The 22,816-nt window shown below is 37.5% G+C and overlaps 2 protein-coding genes and 1 long non-coding RNA gene across 3 annotated transcripts; 1 reads left to right on the top strand and 2 right to left on the bottom strand.

The window, feature by feature from the left end:
- The first annotated feature begins 9,460 nt into the window (after window positions 1-9,460).
- Window positions 9,461-10,506, top strand: LOC131689685 (uncharacterized). The gene is made up of 3 exons (XM_058974940.1): window positions 9,461-9,812; window positions 9,876-10,161; window positions 10,222-10,506. Exons 1-3 carry the CDS (start codon window positions 9,613-9,615, stop codon window positions 10,441-10,443), a joined length of 708 nt encoding a protein of 235 aa, XP_058830923.1. The 5' UTR covers window positions 9,461-9,612; the 3' UTR covers window positions 10,444-10,506.
- A 7,809-nt stretch (window positions 10,507-18,315) lies between these two features.
- Window positions 18,316-19,704, bottom strand: LOC131691989 (large ribosomal subunit protein eL28). Its single transcript, XM_058978809.1, has 4 exons — window positions 19,632-19,704; window positions 19,260-19,361; window positions 18,880-19,002; window positions 18,316-18,693 (listed from the first exon to the last, which is right to left on the bottom strand). The coding sequence occupies exons 2-4, from the start codon at window positions 19,353-19,355 to the stop codon at window positions 18,454-18,456; spliced, it is 459 nt and encodes a 152-aa protein (XP_058834792.1). The 5' UTR covers window positions 19,356-19,361; window positions 19,632-19,704; the 3' UTR covers window positions 18,316-18,453.
- Window positions 19,705-20,301: 597 nt separating this feature from the next.
- Window positions 20,302-21,888, bottom strand: LOC131691727 (uncharacterized). Its single transcript, XR_009305840.1, has 5 exons — window positions 21,395-21,888; window positions 21,182-21,325; window positions 20,953-21,121; window positions 20,576-20,756; window positions 20,302-20,519 (listed from the first exon to the last, which is right to left on the bottom strand). It is a non-coding gene; the product is annotated as an uncharacterized LOC131691727 (long non-coding RNA).
- Window positions 21,889-22,816: the final 928 nt, after the last annotated feature.

The following is a 22,816-nucleotide window of genomic DNA, read 5'->3' as shown; positions in this document are numbered from 1 at the left end:
GTTGTTCACCAAATAAGAAAAAAAAAACAGTCGGAAATTCATATTTTATCTAACAGAAATTATGCGAATGAGACATGTTAAATACAAATAAAAGCCTAAAGTTTTATTTGGTTTCCAAAGATTCCCTTCTGCACATCACAAATCTTGATTGTTTGTCAATCTTTGGATAGTGCATTCAAAACTGTCAAGCATTCTGCTTCCCAAAATGACATAAGATAAAACAACCAAAATTGATATTCTTATGTGAATCTAGCATTGAGATCTACCGAAAATTAACAGATGGCCTTATTATTTAACAACATCTGTTTTGAACCACAATTCCGTCGTTAATAAAAATGCATGACAGTTTTAACTGTACTAAAACTCAAGATTCTCTGAAACATTGCCATAGGATTATTCAAAAATTAAACGATTCGCACCAAATTGTCCAGAGCACATCGTATCCATCTGTTTTCATCATCCATGCTAGTAGATCTTAAATGTAGCACTCGAAGAGAAAATAGAATACACGTTCTACTAAGCGCACCTATAAAATTGACTACGGTAGAGTTAAGATTATTGGTTTAAAGCAAACATTTTAAAATAGTTCCCATTTTCGCTTCAGTAGCTGAACTCTTCCAATAGACGTACCTTTTTACTTAATGCGAAACTTACCGTAATGGATTGATTCTATGAAATTTTTGTACTTAATTTTTCCCTCGTTCTTAGTTCGAGTGAAAATAGCCATCCCCTCATAAACGACAAGTACTGAAACATTCACGCTAAGTTCATTTACACTATTCCGATAAAAAAAAAGTTTTGTTGCGTCAACGATACAACTACACGCACTAACATGGGCATTGAGTTTATGTTTCATCTAAATTAATTCAGTAGATGGCAAAGAATGACAGAAAGAGCCGAACAACTTATGTGGCTTCGAAACAGGATGAAAGTATGGGCACTGAATCAAACATGTCAATCGAGTGGTTTCCATGCCTTCAATCCTACGTCGAGGAACCACTCGAATGACATGCATCGTTCGACGCGCTTGAAAACTAAAACACAAAACAATACACATTCTCCAGAAACACTAAAAGCACGCACTCTCAAACAGTGGAATGGTAAACTAAAAATCAAAAACGACTTGTAAAAACAGAATGTGATTGAGTTTGAAAAGGAGCAAAGGGCAAGTGAAAAACGAGCAAACAAAAATAGTAGTAAAAATTCAAAACCAGATGTATAAGTAAGTGTTAAATACTCACTGTACTTATCTATAGGAATTTAAGGGAAAAACAGAAAAAATACAAAAACGAATAAAATAAATAAAATATATACACAATATATGAATATATGAGAAAAGTATATATATCGCAACACAAGAAAAATTCTAAATAAATATAAATTTTTTATATAGGAATGTAATATGCAACAGAAAAAAAATTCAATAAAGAATACAAAAATATCGTTCATATTATATTTGTAAATATTTTAGTTCGACAAATGAATCACCCTAATGTACATTCAACTTCAATGCACAAAAAAGGATAAAAATAATTCAGATTAGCGTAAAAAATTATATAAAAAACTAAACTCAACCAAAAAAAGAACAAAAAACGACACTCAAGACCGTGAAAAAGAACTCGCAAGATTCTTTCCCGTACTCGAAAATCTATTCAAACCAAAAACATGTACACAAACCGTGAAATACTTCTCCTGGCACTCTTTGATGGGGGTACTTATGAAATGCGCGTTCGAAAAATCTACCTATCTTCAACCAGCAAATTTAACGAGTTTAGATGATTATCGAACTAAGAAGCATTTAATTTTCAAGTCCATCTATACAAGTAAAGAGTACACAGCAGCTACGCTAGCGAAACGTTTCTGTTTCAACACTGTTCGAGCCTAGATTCGAGCGCATTTCGCGAGTGTCAACCATCGAAGCCGTTAGTAGGTGTCCAGGGGGAAAGCCATTAGTTCAATATTCAAACGTAACTGGACAACAAAAGTACTAGCGAAAATATAAAAAAAAAGTTTATTCAAAATAGACTTGAGATATCCCAAGGATCAGGAAGGAACATAAGCATTGATTAGTTCTGACAGAAGAGGAAAAAATGGCAGAACAAAGCAACAGCTAAACTTGTAAGCAGGCAAGAATAGTTAAAAAACGTACTAGAATATTTACTGTTATGATACCAGAATGCAGAATATAATTTGTTTTGTTTAGGTGAAACCAAACCAATATATACGTTTTCATTTACTGTTATGTTGGGTATTTTTAAACAACAAAAATGACAAAGCCGATAGAAGAGCGATCAAGCATCGGAGGGAAGCACGAGAACAAAAAAACGAGACAGAACACATTGGGTGTTGGTAGGAGCAAAAAAAACGAAGCTAACAATGGAAAACCATGTAACGTTTCAACAAAAAAAAAGTTATAAGAAAAAATGAAAAATAAACATTTTAAATAAAAAATAATGCAGGTTTTTGATTACTTGACTAGATTGATGAGAATGTTTCCTTTGATACAACGAAGGGAGTGCGACCAATTTAGGTTTGTAGCCATTCGCTGTGACGTTTTGGAAGCCATAGATCAGTTCAAAACCCCCTTTCGCCGGAAATTCGAAAGATCAATCGACGATACTGCTAAAGAACTATAGCTCTTTGCCACCAACATCAACAACATATCCTTGAGTTTCAGCTCTCTGTACATAGGTTTGTCTATGTATGGAGAACCAAAAATCCGGATATACAATTGCATTACTACATACATGGCAGTTACATATCAAATGCGTGACGAATGAAATTTAATTTAAAGTCACGTTAATAAAAATAAAGAAAAAAGAAACATATCAAATGATATGAAGTTCAGTAATCGGATTCACAAAGATCAAATGAATATATTCATTTATATTATAATACTCAGCACAATGAATAGTAGCCATGTGATAATTGAGTTTGCCATTATCTGTCGGTATCCTGACTGACTGAATTTTTTCTACCGAATCTCAGCTTTTTTCGCATATTTTGCCGAAATCTCAACAGCTGAGTAAATTTAACATGAGATTTTGGCGTTCAAATGCATTTTTGTTGGACAATGGTCCAACTAGCGGAGGTCCAACTAAAAAGCGACCCAAATAGAAAGTGATTAACCAGCGAATCACGACTGTACTCCAATTGTGATTGGAAAAATGCAACAATTTCTTTGACATTTTCGGACTCACACTCGGCAGAAAATTTTTGTTTGAACGCAAGTTTTGCAAGCTACTCCAATGCACAGTGCGCAAAAAACGTAATTTGGAAGCCGTGGGATTCCTATCATAATTTATATATCAAAAGTTGTGGAACTCTAAATAAAGCGAGACTAGTTTGATCCACTGCACGCATCCGTGGTCGGAGTTACGGGGGTTTGAGTACCCAGAGTATTCCTGGCATTACGGTAAAGCAGTAAAACTACCAAAATATTCGACTTTGTTCGTATTCATTTCATTAACTATCACGATAGGATAAAATGTTTGTTAGAGAATGCTATGTAAATCTAAAAAGGAGATTTTATGATTTACATTGGCATAGATACTCTGAAAGGAATAAGGAATGTTGATTAATAAGCGGTAAATACCAGCGTTAAGGTTATTTATGGAAACGAAAAGGTAAGAATGCATAACAACCAATAATAATAATAAAAATTACACCAAATGATTTTTTTCACACTGAAAAAGGTGTTAAAATGGTGACCATGCGCTAATCCGTCCTACTTTAAATTTGGGTTGAAGGGGGTACGCGTTTTTGTAAAAATGTACTAGGGTGATGAGCCCATTTTCACTGTGTTTCTATTATCACCCTACCCATTTGAAGCCGTTGATTAGAGCAGCGTCTGCCAATTTTGTTCAACGCATTGAGTCAAATGGTAGCGCAACAATAGGGGCTCTCAAGACATAGGCTGGGTGACTAAGAAAAGATTTGTTTTTGCCGAGAAATTTATCGGAAAACTGATGATCATCAGGCAAGAAAATTTGCAGTTGCGGAATCAGAATTTACTCGAAGCGATATGAGCAAGATTGATAAATTTATACTTTCTTTCATTGAAGCTCTCAAAGGTCCAAAGAAAGTTCTTGCCAGATTTGGCAAACTGCCACTACAGTATCGCAGCAATAAGCTGAATTTCGTCGACAGGGACCCGCTATTAGAAAAGTCTTCGGCAATTATCAACAGGAAGTAAGGGAAAACGGGATAGACGCTGACAAGCAATTCAGTAAACTCCGTGTCAGTTTGTTGGTTGATTTTTTTAGTTAGAGTTAGAGTTAGAGCACAGCGAAAATTGAACGGCTGCGCATGTCGTCAAAATTCCGAACGGCAACCTGAGAAAAATAGTTCTTCCGTTGTGTCAAATATCAAAAAAAAAGAGCAGAAAGACACACACGTAGCCAGAGGGAGGGCTAGGGGCTAAAGCTCCCCGCGTCAGCGACTTTTAACAATTTTATAGCTCGTTTCGTGTGAACAAATTAATGAGAAAAAGTCAAGGAAGATCGCAGTTTCCAATAACCAAAAACAATGATCACGAAACTCATGCTTCTGTCCGAGCCAACACGAAGCGAACGATAAATATAATTACTTTTATATTGTGTCCGAAGAACAAAGGAAAATGCTTCTTGCCCTAGTAATCTGTCTAGATGAGTGAGTCGCAGAAGCAAGAATTGATGCTCCGGCCAAATACTGTGATTATTGATGACCCGCATAAAACCGAGTATCCGTGATGAGGAACATTCTCTGAAGGTGAAAAAGGAGGTTAGACTTACGATGGAGCCTTTATAGAGTTCTACCATGTCAGGTATGCAACGCTCATGGCGTTCTACAAATTAACCCAGGTGAAACTATTTATTAAGAATAATTTAAAACACATGGTTGCGTGAGACAATGCTAGAATTAAGAGCTTCATATATATGGACGGTGAGAAAATCAATGCTCGGGTACAAGATTTGATACCGCTTACTTGCAGATACATGACACATTTGGGAGAAATGCAGTACAAAACATAATACGATAGTACAATTACACATAGTATTCTTTACACATATTAAGGCCAAACTAGTACCACAGACTAACAGACATAAAACTACGAGGGAATTCCCTCAAAAAACATCGATCCGATAATTTTCTCAGAGCACTAGCTCCACCTTTTATTCACAGTCCCAACCACTCATTTACTGGTGGGTTACCCCTCAGGTTCGGGAAGAATTTTTCACTAGTGGTCTATCCCCCATATGCTTGTTCATATGTCAGTGGCGCCATAATTTGAATTGTGGCCACAGTCCCAACTACAAATATATTTAAAATGACCGTTAAAGCGGGCAAAGCTTTGTTTTTGAATGTTATGTCTGTTAGTCTGTGCTAGTACGTTCCAGCTCTGTGAAAAAAACGGCACATTACGGTTTACCCTGATCAGAAACCGCGGAATATAAACAATTACCAAAATTGTAGCACCTGTATAGGCAATATTTACAACGGCAAAAGCTGCGTCATATATCTCAAAATCTACAGCAAGTACTATCATTGAGGAAAATTACACTCGTCAAGGCAACAAGCAAGAATGAAACCAGATGTTCGCAAACATAAAAGCAGCAACCACGATGATGACACGGAAGCGTTCAATAGCGAGATAGATATGAACGACCTCCTATACGCAGTTGGTAAGGAAAAAAATATTTCCAAACCTCGTAAACAAGTATCCACGTGCAATGGCCAAGAACTTGCGCGAGATCAACTGGACATCCATTAAAACTCGTTTTATTTATTTTTATTGTTGGAAATAGATAGAAATAGATAAAAGAACCACTGCCCCGATTGGCTAAAGTAATGGACCGAGTTCACTAAATATTTTTTTTTAAAGCATAAGTTTTATAGACGATTTAGCACTAAACTCCAAAAGTTCTTCTTCACTTCATCGAAAGTGATTGTCAAGTTTAACAAAACTCAAATATAATACTCGATAACATTAAACAAGTTTAACGATTTAAATGACAAGTTTTTGAATTGTACCCAATTTGAATTTCTGTACTGTCCGGAGCTGCACCCGGTGGAGCAGTACTGGGCAATGATGAAGCGGGAACTTCGGAAGAGCAAGAAGACAGTCAAAGACGAGAAGGACATGTTAAGAAAATGGAAAAAAAAAACTGAGAAACTGGTACCGGATGACACTGTAAAGACTTTGATGGAGAGCATCAAGCGAAAATGCGTTCAATTTTACACTCAAGGCTCCATCGATTAACTTTTCTTTCGATTTTTGAAGTAAATATATGTATAAAACTACCCTAAAATTTTGGTTTGATTTTAAACATGATAAGAAAATTGGCATGACATTTTCGGTGTCGCAATAATTTCGTGTTCGCCCTTTACTTAGGAATCACATTCAAGCGTACTAAGCAAACAAATATTTCAATTTAATGAGAACGATATAGCCGAAAAGAAAAATAAATAAGTTTGTATATGACTTCTAATATTAAACAAAATTAATTATGAGCCCAGAAAAAAATTCCATGTCTGTCATTTATAAAAGTTTGTTAATGCTTCTTGTATGATCTGAAAATGACTGAAAGACCGCAAGGAGATAAAATGGTAAACAAGATCCATATTTTCAACTTTTTGCCTGGAACCACATTTTTCCATCGTAGTCTAATTTAAATTTGATGATATTGCTTGAAAATTTGAGATTAATATGTAAAAATGCTTATTTTTAATTGTGAAGTAATGAAAAACAAATAATTTGTAACGTGACAGATCAAAAATTTGAAAAAGTTTAGCGGACCACACCAACAGCTTGCATACGATATCTAACCTACATTTTTTCTTACTACTTTGAGTCTACTTTTTGAAACTGTATTGTGAAAACCTTAAAGTTTTATTCATTTTTGAGAAAACACAATTGATCTTATGCAACGTGACAGATTCTTTCTGCTATAAAGCAATTGCATCAAGTTTGATTCAATTACGTCAAAAATTGTGACCATCTTGGACTCTGATGAAACTTTTTACGTTTCATCTATACGGGAGACTAAGTATTTTGCATTATTAAGCAAGCAATTTTTATTTGTGCTTCATAACTATATGATAGCGAGTTCTAGGGAATAAATTCTTCTATGTGAATATTTTTTGGTGAAATTTTTCAAAAAGAAAAGACAAAAAAAGTTGAAAAATACAATTGCAAAAAACAATGATTTTTTTTTTGTTAACGCAGGCCTAAGAAGAAACAGGGATTGCATTATTAAGAAGTTACTAGTAAGAAAGCATTTTGCACAACAACTTTAAGTATGATTCTAAATTTCCTAATATTTTCCATAAATAAATATCATTTCGAAGCAAAATGCTCTTCAGAAAAAATTTCCAGAATATTCTTGTTTTTTTTAAACTAGTTGTACGAATACGTCCTTTTACTAAGTTACTCACAAATACCAAACGCTAAAAAACATAACGCGTTTAAAATTTAATTAAATAAAAAAGGTTTAAAATATAATTGCATTGTGGAGAATATAACAATAAAGAATTTTATAACAAAAACTTGAAACATATTTCAAAAATCTTTTAATTTTTAATTTTAATTTAATTTTTGTCTGTAAATAATTTAGTTATAGAATGTTTTTCAACATGTTTTTACAATTCAAAATGAAACTTCGTGAAATTACGACCTTTTCATAAGTTATTCACGTTTGTTCATCAAAACCATGAAATTTCCCGTTAATTCTCAGTTTCCAGATCAAAGATGATTTGTGTACGACTGACGGCGCCGGTGGTTGAGTGGTAAGCGTGACCGCCACTCATTCCAGTTGGCCCGGGTTCAACTCCAGCCGAGGTCGTTGAGATTTTTCTGAGGTGAAAAAATCTGTGGTCACGTCTTCCTTCGGAAGGGATGTAAAGCCGTTGGTCCCCGGTCCATGAAATTGGTGGATCGATATCTAGTCCAAGTAGTGGAATCACCTCTCTGGCGTCGGTAAAGAAGAAGTATATCCAACTTCTATACTCTACTAACAAAAATATCCTCCTCCCGTGATACCTGTGGAGTGCGCAGTAGTATATAACGGCCTCTAGCAAAAGCGAGTATCGGACTAACCATTCCTTCCCTTTCCTTCCGCGATCTACGTTCGGGCCTGGCCGGCGCCGGTATTGATCAGAAACACTTTAGGATTACCAGGTGTTGCACATTGAAAGATGTTTCGCTAATCCCAAGCATAATTATCTACTGATCGATAACGGAGTAGCAGCTAGGGGTGGTCGCACAAGCTCAAGTTCAAAGATGATTTGTGTACGACTGTCTCGATATCCTTGCTTCAATAAAAATACAGAACTGTAACGTGACAGATTCTGGTTGTAACGTGACAGATCATTGAGATCTTCACGAAAACTATATTTCAAACTCTTCTTTGATTTCCAAGCTTCAACTTAAAACTGTGTTCACGCAAATTTGGGGGCCAACGGAAAAGACTTTTTCAATTAGTCGGGCAACCTCCAAACTCACTGCGAAAATTGTGTAACGTGACAGACGTATCAAAATGACATTAAAGCGAGAACCATTCATGATAGAAAATAACTTTCTGTGGAAAATATGTGCGGCAGTCACTACCTTAATAATGTGCAATTGTGATAGAATATGATTTTATTTTAAGGATAAAATTTAGATGAAAAACCAATTATTCCCCCTAAGGGGAAAATAAAACACGTTTGCACGTAAAATGCGCAATACCTATAACTAAATTTGCGAGACATCACGCTTGACTAGTTGTTTACCCAGGAACACCAGCAGTATCTCCGTTTTTTGAGCTAGCGGCGCTTGCTTAGTCCTGTCACTAAGTTAGTGTCGGATTCTGATGAGAGGAACTCAAAACGCATCTCTATAACTAATTTAGTTATATATTTTGTGCCCTTCACGTGCAAACGTAGTTTTAACCAATTTTCTCCTTAGGGGGAAAATTGGGTTTCACCCAAACTTTTCTCCCTATGGAAAGATATAGAATAATTGAAATGATGATCTACGATTGATGATCAGAACTACGATTGGCTTGTTGTATTTACATACGGTTAGTTCAAATTATTATTCCAAATTGGTAGAAAGAATCATTAAATAAAATAAATAAAATTTTTATTTAGCTTTTCTGTAATCAAACCATTTGTATATGGTGGGTGTCACACACATAACAACTTTGCTATTATAATATTAGTAGTTTGCCGGAAGCGTTAGATTTAGCGCATGCGTAGTAAACGTTAAAATTAGCGTATTAAGGTTGCACAGAGAATGCGTAAAATTCGCAAACGAAAAAAGCAGTTTTTTTCCACACCGTATGTCAGATTTTCATAAAAATCAATCAGCAGTACAGTAACAACATTCTACATACGCTGATTGATTTTTATGAAGATCTGACATACGGTGTGGAAAAAAACTGCTTTTTTGGTTTGCGAATTTTACGCATTCTCTGTGCAACCTTAATGTTTACTTCAACAGTATACATCTGTCGCACAGCGTACCAGCTGACAGTTGCCTCTATCGACAGATTTCCGATATTTGCATTACAATAGCCATACAAATATTATCAGTATTATCCGAGAATCTGCACAAATGGACACAGCGTTAGCAGCAATTCCACCTTTCGAATGGCACTGTTCAAGGGTAGAATGATTCGTTTCTCCCTGTACAAGCTGGTGGTTTTGATTTGTCTGCTAGTTGCCTTCCTCTACATAGCCCGGTGGCAGATAGTTTTACATAATGGCAGTCAGACCCATCTGCAGCGATTCATGCATACCTGCAACGTATCCGAGACGTATCGGGCGGAATTGGAACATCTCTTCGAGAAGTCTGTATTCGTTTGATTGTCCGGAAAACTATTCAAGCTTATTAGTATGCACTTTTATTGCAGAGTTCATCAAATTCTCGATCGCCAGGGAATAACGCACATGCTCTGCTACGGAACCCTATGGGGTCAAATCCGGATGACCAAAATGCTTCCCTGGCGTAAAAAGGCAGAGTTCTGTGTGTTCAATGAAGAGTTGATGGCTCGAGAGGAAGCACGTTTTCTGCGGTATTTTTATACCAACAATTTAAAAATTTACTACATTCACTCCGAGGGTGTATATCGCATATTCTCGCATCATCCGGAGAAATCTCCCTTTGTGGAGCTGATCGTTTTCCAACGTGACGATGCGGTAAGTGTCCATTAATAATGCCATTGTTTGGAGATTATATGCTCTCGTGTTTTTTTGTAGCAATCTATGTACAAACGAGTCGGATGGAAACGTCGTATGCTACCTCCGCACTGTGACTGGACGCCGTCGCTGGACTGCTTTCCAGTACACCTGCTGGAGACATCGCTGCCAAGGCGGAAACTGGGCCACTACTTCTACAGTGTGCCAATGGGTGGGATCGAGTTGCAGAAGTATCATTACTCACAGAACTGGTGGAAAGATATTCGAGTGTTGAATTGTTGATTCTATAATTGATTAAGATGGCCCAAACATAAAACAATTAAAAGAAAACGGAACGTGATGCATGTCACTAGTAAACTAGTTAGTGAAAAAGCCTTTTCGAATTGATTGCAGTTTCTATAGACAAGTCATATCAGGTACGTAAATCGTCTTCACCCCGAAACTGAGTCAGGTTCTGAATTAAACCACTGCGTCAGTACATGCCTTTTGATAACAGTAAGGGTTCTAAACTGACTCCAGTTTTGTCTCAAACCAAAACCACATTAGTTTTAGCTCCGAATAGTCCTCTGATTGGTGGCTAATAGGAAGATCTCAATGAGCAAATGCAAAAAGTTCATGTTTTATTTTTGAACTATGCAAATCTGTTCCGAGTCATTTAGCTCCAATACCTGGTTTGGCTCACAATAAGCAAGGACTAACACAGAAATCATCCGACAGACAATTTGCTCTAAGCTCGAAGTTTGTGCTTAGGTAGCTCAGATGACATTGTTTTTGAAACAGCAAATCTTGGCCCCCCGAATTTACGAAGAATTACAACACGGAATGCGAATCAGGCAGTAAAAATGTTCGAAACCACGGCTCACAGAAAAGAGGCTTGCTATTCCGCGGATTGACAGGTTTCGGTGACGTCAGAGAAATCGTTGAGATAAACAAACGGATTTCTTGAGAGTTGTTAATTGACAATATTTGAGCTCTTACGGTGGAAAAAATAGTGTGCAATGGATTTTTGACGTAAATTACGCCATAATTACACTAGACACAGTGGATAATCAGTGCATCTATGTGATTATTAGCGTAAATCAGGAATTTGGATGCGTGCCATAGAAAACATATCCCACCGTAATTTTCTGATCATAGCAAAGGTTTTGGACATCCGCATAGCTTCCTTATTATTTACCAGCAAACAAACAATATATGAATTTCATGTTAGCAGCGAACAATACATGAATTTCATGTAATTGTTTTCGCCGACGATTTCTATGACGCGCTTTCGTCAAATGTTTACACTCTAACGAGCTAGCCTAGTATATGTAAGCCGTGGTTCGAAACCAACTACCAACATCGAAGCAACAACGATTGCGCTTAGCGCATCCAAATCAACAACCGAAGCAAACTCTGATGAAGTCGGTCACACCCCGGTGACAACTTGACAGCTCCCATATATTGAACTCATACACCGAGATAAAATAACTAATGAATTCCTTAAGAATCACTCATGATTCGGCGCCACAAGTATCTCATATGAAAATCATAAGTTTGACTTATGACTCGAAGAAAAAAATGGCCATCGAGTCACTTAGAATTTTCATAAGTCATGCTAATGAAATTTTTAAGTTATATTTATACTTTTCATGCGACTGTGCTTATGTAAATCATCATGCTTGAATATAAATTTAATAAATGAGATGTTATGAAATCCATAGATGTAATTATATGGCGCTAGTTCGAGAAAATATTAACTCAACATATTTTTTATTTCAAAACATATATTTTTTATTTAGACGAATTAATTCACATGAATAAGGAGCACTTATCTCTAGCTTGATGTTTTGATGAGTTTGTGAAGTCTCATAATATTTCCAATAAGCTGTAAATGAATGGAAAAGAAAGTCTTGAAAGTTATAGAAAATTCAATACATTTCTTATGAAAGTAATGTAAAATATGGAGCAATGAGTTACGAAGAATATTTACTTACATTTCATTTCCCCAAATTTGAAAAAAGAACATTAAATTCAATCCACTTCAAAAAATGCCTAGTTTCCTATTTTCACTGATTTCATATGGTAAAATTATGACGTTTGCACAATAATACGATTATGAACATCACTACATACGTCTATAAATTCCATAGGACGAACTTGTGAAATGCATAAGCGTTCAATGAAATCAAAATTGTGATGCTTCATAAGTTGCGACTTATGAAATTCTTAAGTATATTTGCGTCAGTGTAGGCATTTTTTGTGGTAATTTGGTGATGTCATGGCCCCCGGGCACTCATCAGCGACCGGTAAAAACAAGAGCATCCGACCGTTAATTGCAAGAAAGCAGCACCATGGACGTGAACGATAACAGGCGTGAAGGTAGGCGGACTCAATGAGGTATATATAGGTGTGGCAGAACACACGATTTGCTAGTGTTGGCAACCAAAAATATGTAAACAATCCAGAAGCACAACGAGTCGACGTCATAGCGGTTACACGATTCAATGGGAGCGGAACGACAGCTATGACGAAAGCAAGTCGATTTATACTGTGATCACTCAACCACTCATGTAAGATTCATCTTACGAATACCAAAGTGCCATGTTTGCCAGACCTGTATATACGACATTGAGGCGGACTAACCCCCAAGAGCCCGGTCAGCGTTGCTAGCAGAAAGTTAGCAAAAGTTGAGCAAAGCGAAATTGATGCTGGCAGAGTTTCTGCGAGCATTTTGCGCGATTTGTTCGAGAATTCTGGCAACGAATTCGCTGAAATGCAACAACCGTTTCTGACAGAAGCGGTTAAACCAACCGATGCTGCTCACTTTTATCCAGAATCGAGCCAGAAACGTACGGCCAAGATCTCTGTACGCTTCCTGCCACATCTTTGTCAGATGTTTTGCTCGATTCGTGCTAAATTCCACCAGGTAGGAATTGCCAGGATCTTTGCACAGTTTACGTCCGAGTTATGCCAGGGTTTAGCTCGGTTCCTGTCAAAATTTGCCAGAAAACGCGAGCGAAACCGAGTTCGCCCTAGCTCAACTAACCCGACAGGATACGCGCAGAAATCTGACAGAGCTGCCAAACTAAGACTTATGGCGATTTCGCTTGAACCTGAAACTGAGTCAGGTTCTAACCCCAACTGCTGTCAGTTCATACATTTTGACAGCAGTTGGGGTTAGGAACTGACTCAGTTTCGCCTCAAACGAAAACCACATTACAGAAATCTAGCAGAGCGGTCTCTGCCAGAAAATTTGCTCACTGGGAGGCACCTGACACGCCAAGTACGATTCAGACGATACATCAGCTTCCATCAACGTCAACAGGACGTCACGGTTCCGTCAAGATAAGTTAAATGTGTTTCTCTTGTGCCCGTTCACACGTGCCATACATCAAAACGTTCCGTGTCGTTGATGTTGTGTGTGAATGCCTCAATTGGACTGCATTTGACTAATCTTGACGTTCCGTACCGGTGACGGAAGCCTGATGTGTCGTGTGAATCGTACTTAAAACGCAGCAAACTGCGTTAACTGGATGCAAAAGGTACCTAGGATTTGAACTCATCCAGCTTTTTACGTGCCATAATGGCGATCTAAATTGTTCAGTTCATAATACGTTTAATTGCCCTTTTTGACAATAATCGTTTACGCCAGTTTAACAGCAACGCCCCGTTGAAGATGTCGGACGTTCATTGAATAAACATCCAACGCATTGGACTAACGTTAACGATTATTAGGCAATCCATGAGACGTTTCTGATCAGTTGATTATTTTTTGTTTACTTCTTCTGACGTTATTCCGACGGGTGCGATGTCCGACAATATTGTTGATTCGATCCAACATCAAACGAGTCGGACTAACGAAAGATGTTTGTCGGACGAGTTTTTTCTGTTCGCAGGGGAGTATAGACTTGTTGACAGAATCCACCGCTGGATTGTCAAACAAACGTCTAATGGATTCCCTAATTGTCTAAAAAGGGTATTCACGCTTTTCCTCAGCTACTCATTGCAACTAAAACGCTTTTACTCAAAAATGAGTAAAATTTGTTTGAAATTTCAATATGATGTCTGATCGAAGTATCTGAGTGAGACTCTTCGGAATGATGTAGTACCAATGTCGGATTAAGATGACTTACTTGGATCACACATCATACTGAACTATCAAACAAATTTTACTCACGTTTGAGTAAAAGCGTTTTAGTTGCAATGAGTAGCCGAGGATAAGCGTGTTGAGACATTCACCGAAACGTACACGCCGCTCTAAGGTTGCCAGTTTTGTGTAACTAGTACTTGTATTTTCTATTTGCAGTAGTAATAAGCCTTCCATTTTGGTTTAAACCGAAGACTACATATTAAGAAGACATATCTCTTTCCTTCCCCCATACAAACGGGAAGCGACAGAGGTTACAGCGCCTCTATTGGAGGAAGGTAGGAAGCTTAATGTAAAAATGTATATGTGTGTGCATCACTATGGGAAGTACCACCTTTACTCGCAAGTGGCGTTGCTGATACTGTCTCCAGATTCTGGACAGAGTTGCCAGCCTTCTTGATATGCAGTCCAAGGAGTTTTTATTCTCAGGTGATACGATCCTCAAAAACGCTGATCAGCCATGTTGGTTTTAGAAACGACAGCTAACAACATTGTTTACTAGTTCTCTCCATATGTTTGCTTTGATTTCAGAGGGTAAACAAAGTGGTTCGCTGTCATTTTTCTTCCCCGCAGTCTGTTGCATGCTTACCTCACTCCTCGCCTAGTTACTGCCGAAGACCCCTTAGAACTCTAAGTACCTTGATGCAGTCTTCGCCGAAACGTACACGCCGCACAGTGGCACCTGTTCATATAAAGTTGTGACAAAAATTATAAAAATTGGTTTATGTGGCCAAAACTTGGGGTTTTAACTAATTTTGGGTAGCTGAATTCATTTCTGCTATCAGTTTTGATATTCCATATTTCATTTTTTCAACTACTTTTATTTAAACCCATTTGAATGCGTTGGTCGTTGAAGGGTTAATATAAACATTAATCATAGTAGCCAATTTCATCGGATAGCAGAAATGGAATCACTAATTTTTCAGTAATATGATGTTGTTTAGGCAATTAATTTGTAAGGAGATTTATGAGCTATAGGGCGTCTCCATATGGGTATTTTCAAAAATATAGATACACCAACTTCGGCGCAAGAGAGCGCAAGATGAGCCATATATATCTTGAAACTATACTAAATTTTGAGTCAGATTCATGACAAGTGACCCATGGGAGACCATCTCAAAAATTGGAAGATGTATAAAGATAAATTACTGATATGATATAAAACTTTTTTAATTGGATTTTTTATGCAGAACAAACGTAAATCAGTTTTGCACAAAAATCTCCCATGTATAGTTTAGCATATTCATTCTTCTTTTCAATGCACTTAAAATTGCTCCAATCGGCTGTGTAGTATAATTGCTATCGCCATTTGAAACTCTAAGGTACTAAAAATTCTAATTAATTGAATTGAACAGAAATCCTTGACATGACCTGCTTCAACGACATGTTAAAAATTAATTTTTCATCCGATTATAGTAAAATTTTGAGATACCTTTATTCAAACTGAGAGAAAAATAAAATAAATATTTACAAAAGAATAACAAGACATTGATTTTTGGGGCTTTGTCACTCGTCGTGCCACTGTGCGCTGCACCAACTGCTTTCTAAATGCCGCTGAAAGGTTGCCAGTAAATTTTTGGTTTAACTAGCACTTGTATTTGCTATTTGCGCTTGAAATTAAGTAATGTAGTGGTAGTAATAAGCCTTCCATTTTGGTTTAAACGCAAGGACAGTTTTTAAAACATTATTTGATTGATTAGTTTAACTCATTTGACCAATTTTATCAATTCTGTAGTCTAAAAATAATTATACTGAACGTTGTGAATTTGGCACCACTTTCAACTGCTATAATCAACCTGCGCAAAGCGTTGCATAACGCAGGGCTATTTTTTGGAACAACTTGTGTTATCATTCAGCCCTTCGCTATGCTAAATCACAATATTATGACAGATGGGCTAAGCGCGGCGTTTCATGGAGTGCGGCCGTTCCTTTCAATTCTGAAAGGCCGTGTGGAATTTTGGGGAAATGCGCTAATATTTTTTTGGTAAACTATACTTATCAATAAAATTCTGTTTTAAAAATTGTCTTTGCGTTTAAACGAAGACTGCATATCAAGAAGACTGGCAACTCTGTCCAGAATCTGGAGACAGTATCAGCAACGCCACTTGCGGGTAAAGGTGCTACTTCCCATAGTGATGCACACACATATCCATTTTTACATTAAGCTTCCTACCTTGCTCCAATAGAGGCGCTGTAACCTCTGTCGCTTCCCGTTTGTATGGAGGAAGGGAAGAGATATCAGTCTTCCTAATTCGTTGTCTAACGACAAAACGATACATAGGGCTGCGCTGCAGTCAAAATAATCATGTTTGTTAATGGAGCTGTCAAAATACAAGCAAAATAAAATTTTCGTTATAAAAATCGTTAATTTCTCTTTAAAAGTATCATTTGCGAACCAAATTCAATCGTTAAAGGGTTAGAAAAGTGTTTTTGCACCGATTGAAAAATTTTAATCGTAATTTAAAGATATTTGATAAAAGTTATTTATTTACAAAAAATAAGACTGGAATTTAAAGAAAATCAACTTTCTTCCCCGTGCCTCCAGTTTTTTGTTAAGAAATATTACGTTTTTACTGCGCATCTATTGATTTTATTCGCGAGTTGTATGGTGCATGTCAAAATAAAAATCATTTTCTTGGTTCATGCTATGAGATACAGGCGGCGCATGGCTATTTAGAGTTTTGCGTTAGACAGCCTAGGTATATGTAGTCTTCGATCTCTTGTAGGAAAAATTTACAATTGTTTATATTTTTCACGGAAAGGTGGCGTAGCAGGTGCACCCACAGTCATGGTTCATGTCTCGGGTTATAGTAGCGAACTTGTGTGTCAATGAGGCAAAACACGCTCTGATACATAGTTACTTTCCGAGCACTAGCTCGATTGGAATGATTTTTGATGCGCTCTTTATCTACGGTGGCTGTTCACAGACTTCCTTAAAAACAGCTCTTCGGCTATAGTAAATTTAGAGTGCAACAAATCTCGACAAACATATGATTACGGCCTAAAAACCAACTGTCAAAATCCACTTTGAATGGAAATTCCAGACAAACCGTTACTAGTCGAACACAGTTCACAACAGTTTATGAAAGAGAAAGCTTTTCTCTTTCGTTTATTATCAACATCTGTGATTGGCGTGTAACGGTTTGTCCGGAATTTCCATTCAAAGTGGATTTTGACAGTTGGCTTTTAGGCCGTAATCATATGTTTGTCGAGAAATGTCATTATGATTGGGCACGGGTTCGGAAAGTAACACTATGTAACATAGCGTGTTTGCCTCATAAAATCAGCTATAAAGAACGCCATAATGTAGGCATTTGATTGTCTATTGCTATTAATTTGCCTACATTACAGCGGAAGTTTATTTGTCTCGAAATGTTAGCTTATTACAATAAACTAATTTAAAATGCAAATATTATGCAAACTAACGAAGTTTATAATTTGTAAATGTACTGTTAGCGACTGTTACTGACTCACAAGACGTACACACAGAAGAATCAGGCCTTTTTGAAACAACAAAACGTTTAGTGGTCTTTCAAACTTGATGAATGACTGTTTTAAACTGAAATGAGCGTTTCGCGAAATCATGTATTTGGTTTAGTTCAACAAATACGTCTGTTTGCATTTTAAACAGAAACATTGTTGAAACAATATAAAAAATTTTTAGATCGAACTGATCCCTTGTTTGAAAAACAACAGAATCTTAGAATTAGTTGAAACTATTGAAAAGCCAACAAATGAATTTGTTGGTAATTTCAAGCAATATTATTGATTGAATCAAACCTGAATCTTGTTTGTCACTATATCAAACTGGAAAATAGTTATTTAAAACCAAAATTTGTTTATTTATGCTAATATTTTTCTGCGTAATACTTTGAGCAAAAACAATTGTTAAAAGTATCTAATATCCAAACCTAACCAAATCGTGTCGTCAAGGAGCAAAGCGACTATCCTTCCCAGTGAAACTTCATTTCAAATACGTTCCTTCCCCTTTCATGATGGACACAGAACGCAAATCAAAACAAATATTCCATTTTTCATCACCTTTATTTTCTGCCGCATACTCACAGAGCGTACGACTGTTCAGTTTTAATGTTTACCAGAAGTAATCACTGATAGAACAAACTTCTCCCGCGACGCAAAACAATTCCTCCCGTCAGAAAAGTTTACTCGGCCTTCTTGGGAGCAGCTGCGGTTGCCGTACTTCCCGAAGTGGTAGCAGCACCCTTGCCCTTCTTGGCTGTAGTCGGTCGCTGAGAACGCAGGATAGCGCTAGCACGACGCAGAGCAGCCTGACGCAAGTCCCGTCGGTAGCGGTTACCATTGATGATATTCTTCAGCTTCTTCAACGTACGACGGGGACGGTGTTTCAACGTTACCTTCACGGTTGCTTTGGCCGGGTTGGTCTAGAATGAGAAAGTTCAAACGTAATTGTCTGCTACGATTTGAAACCATTTCTACAGAAATGTTTTAGCCTTCTATCAGTATTGGGTAGTGGACGTAGTCAATTCACAGGACTTTCAGTAAACCATTTCCTCACGGAGATCTAAATATTTCCAGTACTAAAATATGCGTATAGAAACAAAACTTACGTGCTTCTTTGGCCTCTTGTAGACCACACTAATTCCCTTATCGGCGGGCACGATTCCGATCGTCTTCTTGTGAACCAGTCCGCTGTAACGGTACGAGCTCAGATTGGTCAGGTTGTTAGGCTCCTATAAAGAAGTGTTGTGTTCTATGAGAATGAGGAAAAGCTGTTATCGCGTTGTCTTTCACAAGTAAAAGCAGACAATCAGAAGCATTGTTTATATCCGACGGAATACATAAACGAATCAGAAGTAGCAAATGTTATCAACAGGACCGTTCCAAAGAACATTCAGCGATCTCGGTGGTAAAATGTATCATCATTAAAGGTACTTCCGTCGGAAACATGCTGATTGCATTCTGAAAATTAACGTGAATATAAGCTTACCGTACTGAACGCCTTCTTGATGTTACGCCTTTTCAAGAGGAACGCGTTATGATCACGGATGATCAACCAGTTCAAATGGGAGGATGTATCGGCCATTGTAATCTGTAATGAACCAAGAAAAGGAAGATTAGAATAATTAGAATAGTAATTATTACTAAAAACAAACTAACAAAGATGGAGTTTCCGACCTAAACACGTTTTGGCAAACAAAATCAAATCTTTCCCATATTATTCATTGAAGTATTGTACAAACATAGTACAAGACAAGTTAAATATTTAATCAATTTAGCCATTTTTACTATTTTTCAACTAATAATCAAATATTTCGAGATAAATACAAGTTTATTGCACGAGCGCCGGATCACAACTCACCTATTTGCGACGGCTGACAAGATGGAAAAGACTCACTAGATGACAGCGATCGAGCAACATTGCCGAAAGCGGAAGTGAAGTTAAAAATGAAGCTCGCAAGCAAATTTTTGCAGCGATTGTATCTTTCAAGCAATTCAACCGACGAATGACATTTCGATGTTTTCTATGTTTATTCCAACACTCCCAGTAAAGTTCAGCCAGAAATGAATTGGAATTCTGGCTGGTTCCAGTTCGTACACGGGCTCCAGTGACACAACCGATTCTAACTAGAATCGGTTGTGTCACTGGAGCCGGAATACGAACTGGAAGAAGCCAGAATTCCGGTTCATTTTCGGCTGAGCTTAACTGGGCTAATCCAAAAAACATACACACGCTTACCAGCCGTTACCTAATTTTGGGTAGAATCCTACTCAAAATGGACTAAAGTGCATCTCCTCACTTTTGGGGAACAAGTCATTTTGAAATCCAAGATGGCGGCTGGTAACAAAATACTTCAATATGGGTGGTTACCCCTCAGGTTTAAGAACAATTATTCACTAGTGGTCTATCCCCCATACGCTTGCTCATATGTCAGTGGCGCCATAATTGCAAATGTGGCCACAGTCCCAACTACAAATATATTTGAAATGAATCAATCATCAACAAAAAACAAAAAAAAATGAATGCACAATTTAAATACTTGTCTCTTAGACAGCCAGAATTCTATATTATATTCCAGCCGGTATGACTAAAGTCAAATGGAATTGTAGTGGCTCGGAGCTCGGGTAAGCTACAGTCTTGTTCAAATGTTCCGTATTGCTCGATGTATCTGAAGTCAATAACCGAGATGACGTTGTTTCACCGGTGTTGACTATTGGAAGCCTCAGTTTGACATGACTGAATAGTTTCCTGCAAAAAATGTTATTATATATACGTTATACCACGACCGATCATCTTAACCATACCTGAAGTCACCACGCAGATGCGAGGTCATCTAAACGCAACCAAGGCCCATAGTAATAGGTGGAATATCGAAACAAGCCACGCGGCTCGCTACCAACGAGTTGATGATCCACGAGGCAGCACGTCGAAGCTACGTGAACGGAATCGAACGACAGCAAGGAGTGCAGAGGCAGCAGAAATAATCTATAAAAAGTGGTAGAAATTAAATTAGTCTTATGGCGCTTTTGTTTTTTCGACTACACTGGTGTAGTGCTGAGTCAAAAATGAAAACGCCATTAGTTTATCTTCCAGTGTATCCATAAGTAATAATGAATAAATGTCGTTTCCACGCCCACGATAACAACTTATATTACATGCAAAACTGTTCTTATTTACTTACCAAATATTTTGAGGAGAAAAATTTCTTCAACTATTTAGCTAAAAGCAACAAACTGCAGAGCGAAAATACACATCTCTGATCTCTTAGAAAAAACGAGTGGTGGAGCAAATGCAGCAGCTGGTCGCTGTTTTCCGTTCGTTGGCAACAAAAAGTGCAACTCGATCATCATCTACAAAACGAAACGTGTCAGATTTTTAATGTTTAGTTTGTGTAATTTTGCAACATTTACCCTTTAGATAGATTTAATAGGTGTTTGAAACAAGACGACCTAAAGTGCACGGAATAAATTCTTCGATGCCGCACGCCATAGTCTTTAGATTCGAAGTCACAGAACCGAATCAATTTTTCAACCCTGGGGTTATTGATGACAATGCTTTAAATATACGATTCGATTAATAGAATTAAATTACAGGACTAGATTAAAAATAATAAATATCCTTACATATCCAACTGCTCCGGACAACGATGCGAGGATACCAAAATTTGTTTATATTTCTTTAACCGTATCCAGGCCTGCGTTGACGATTTTCGTTTTCTCAGTTTTCTCAAAACACTCAAAAGAAATATCAAACTGGGACGTCATCAAGCGGTAAGTGCGGTCAAATCTGAAGGGACATGAGCCACTAATTATAAAAGTGCAAAATGTGCCACTATTTGCTACAAATTATTCATACGATTTACGTTTTGCCTTTCTCAATAGAAAACTGCTCTGAAAACCGTCTTTTAAACGGAGACCCGGAGGCCCGAGTGACATATACCATTCGATACAATCCGTCAATTCTGTGTGTGTATGTGACCGCAATCTCACTCACTTTTCTCAGAGATGGGTGAACCGATTTTCATAAACTTAGTCTCAAATGAAAGGTACAACATTCCTATAGGCTGCTATTGAATTTATAATGGATCCGACTTCCGGTTCCGGAATTGCAGAGTGAAGAGTACGATTAGCTAGACAATGTCGTTTTTAAAATTTCTGTAATGAATGTATAAAGGTGAAAACTTTTTCAAAATGGTGCCACATCTACTTAGATTTGTAGTACTAGGTCACTAACAGCCATTAAAAGTCTCTTTGGTCACATTGGCCACCATCGTCGGTTCCGGAAGCCCCGGCGGAAGTATCCAAATTCAGAATTACAGTCTCATTTGTTTCCCGGAGATTCGACCAAACTTGGTCTCAAATGAAAGGTGTTTTATCGCCGTAAATGGCTATTAAATTTCATCTCGATCCGATTTCCGATTCCAGAGTTATGGGTTGTGGGGTGCGGTCACTAAGCAAAATCTGTTTCAAATCGAATATTCTAGGGGAATTGACCATTAGAAAGTAGAAATTGAGCAGCTTCTAGCGCTGCGAGGGAAGCTCTTATCTTTATGAAAAATGATTTCGTGTTTCTTAACCTCACTGTTTTCAAGGAAAAATAGTTTTGAAACCCTGCATGCACTAGAAAAACTTTGGACATGAAAGGGTTAAAAGCAATAGATAGATGATTTGAAAAAAGGAAGAGCGTCAGTACGACGATTTCCATTTCACCGTATGCTAGTTTACGAAATGGATGATTCTAGAAACATAGTTATCGAAGTACTTAGAAATATAGGGAAGACCCGATATTATCAGCCACCGCCCGGTCAGCGTGGCAAGCAGAAAGTTAGCAAAAGTTGAACACAGCGAAATTGATGCTGACAGAGTTTCTGCGAGCATTTTGCGCGATTTGTGCGAGAATTCTGGCAACGAATTCGCTCAAATGCAACAACCGTTTCTGACAGAAGCGGTCAAACCAACCGATGCTGCTCACTTTTATCCAGAATCGAGCCAGAAATGTACGACCAAGATCTCTGTACGGTTCCTGCCACATCTTTGTCAGATGTT

This window comes from Topomyia yanbarensis, chromosome 3, assembly GCF_030247195.1.
Source record: "Topomyia yanbarensis strain Yona2022 chromosome 3, ASM3024719v1, whole genome shotgun sequence".
In the NCBI taxonomy this organism is placed as follows: Eukaryota; Metazoa; Arthropoda; class Insecta; order Diptera; family Culicidae; genus Topomyia; species Topomyia yanbarensis.
The sequence above is the reverse complement of the archived record's forward strand: the minus strand, read 5'-3'. Positions and strand labels throughout refer to the sequence as shown.

What these genes read in the sequence shown, in the direction of transcription:
- LOC131689685 (XM_058974940.1), top strand. Translation starts at nt 9,613, where the DNA reads ATGGCACTGTTCAAGGGTAGAATGATTCGTTTCTCCCTGTACAAGCTG. An exon ending in TTGGAACATCTCTTCGAGAA is followed by an intron (nt 9,813 to 9,875) that starts GTCTGTATTCGT and finishes CTTTTATTGCAG; the next exon opens with AGTTCATCAAATTCTCGATC. An exon ending in TTTTCCAACGTGACGATGCG is followed by an intron (nt 10,162 to 10,221) that starts GTAAGTGTCCAT and finishes GTTTTTTTGTAG; the next exon opens with CAATCTATGTACAAACGAGT.
- LOC131691989 (XM_058978809.1), bottom strand. Translation starts at nt 19,355, where the DNA reads ATGGCCGATACATCCTCCCATTTGAACTGGTTGATCATCCGTGATCAT. An exon ending in TCAAGAAGGCGTTCAGTACG is followed by an intron (nt 19,003 to 19,259) that starts GTAAGCTTATAT and finishes ACTTCTTTATAG; the next exon opens with GAGCCTAACAACCTGACCAA. An exon ending in ACAAGAGGCCAAAGAAGCAC is followed by an intron (nt 18,694 to 18,879) that starts GTAAGTTTTGTT and finishes TTCTCATTCTAG; the next exon opens with ACCAACCCGGCCAAAGCAAC.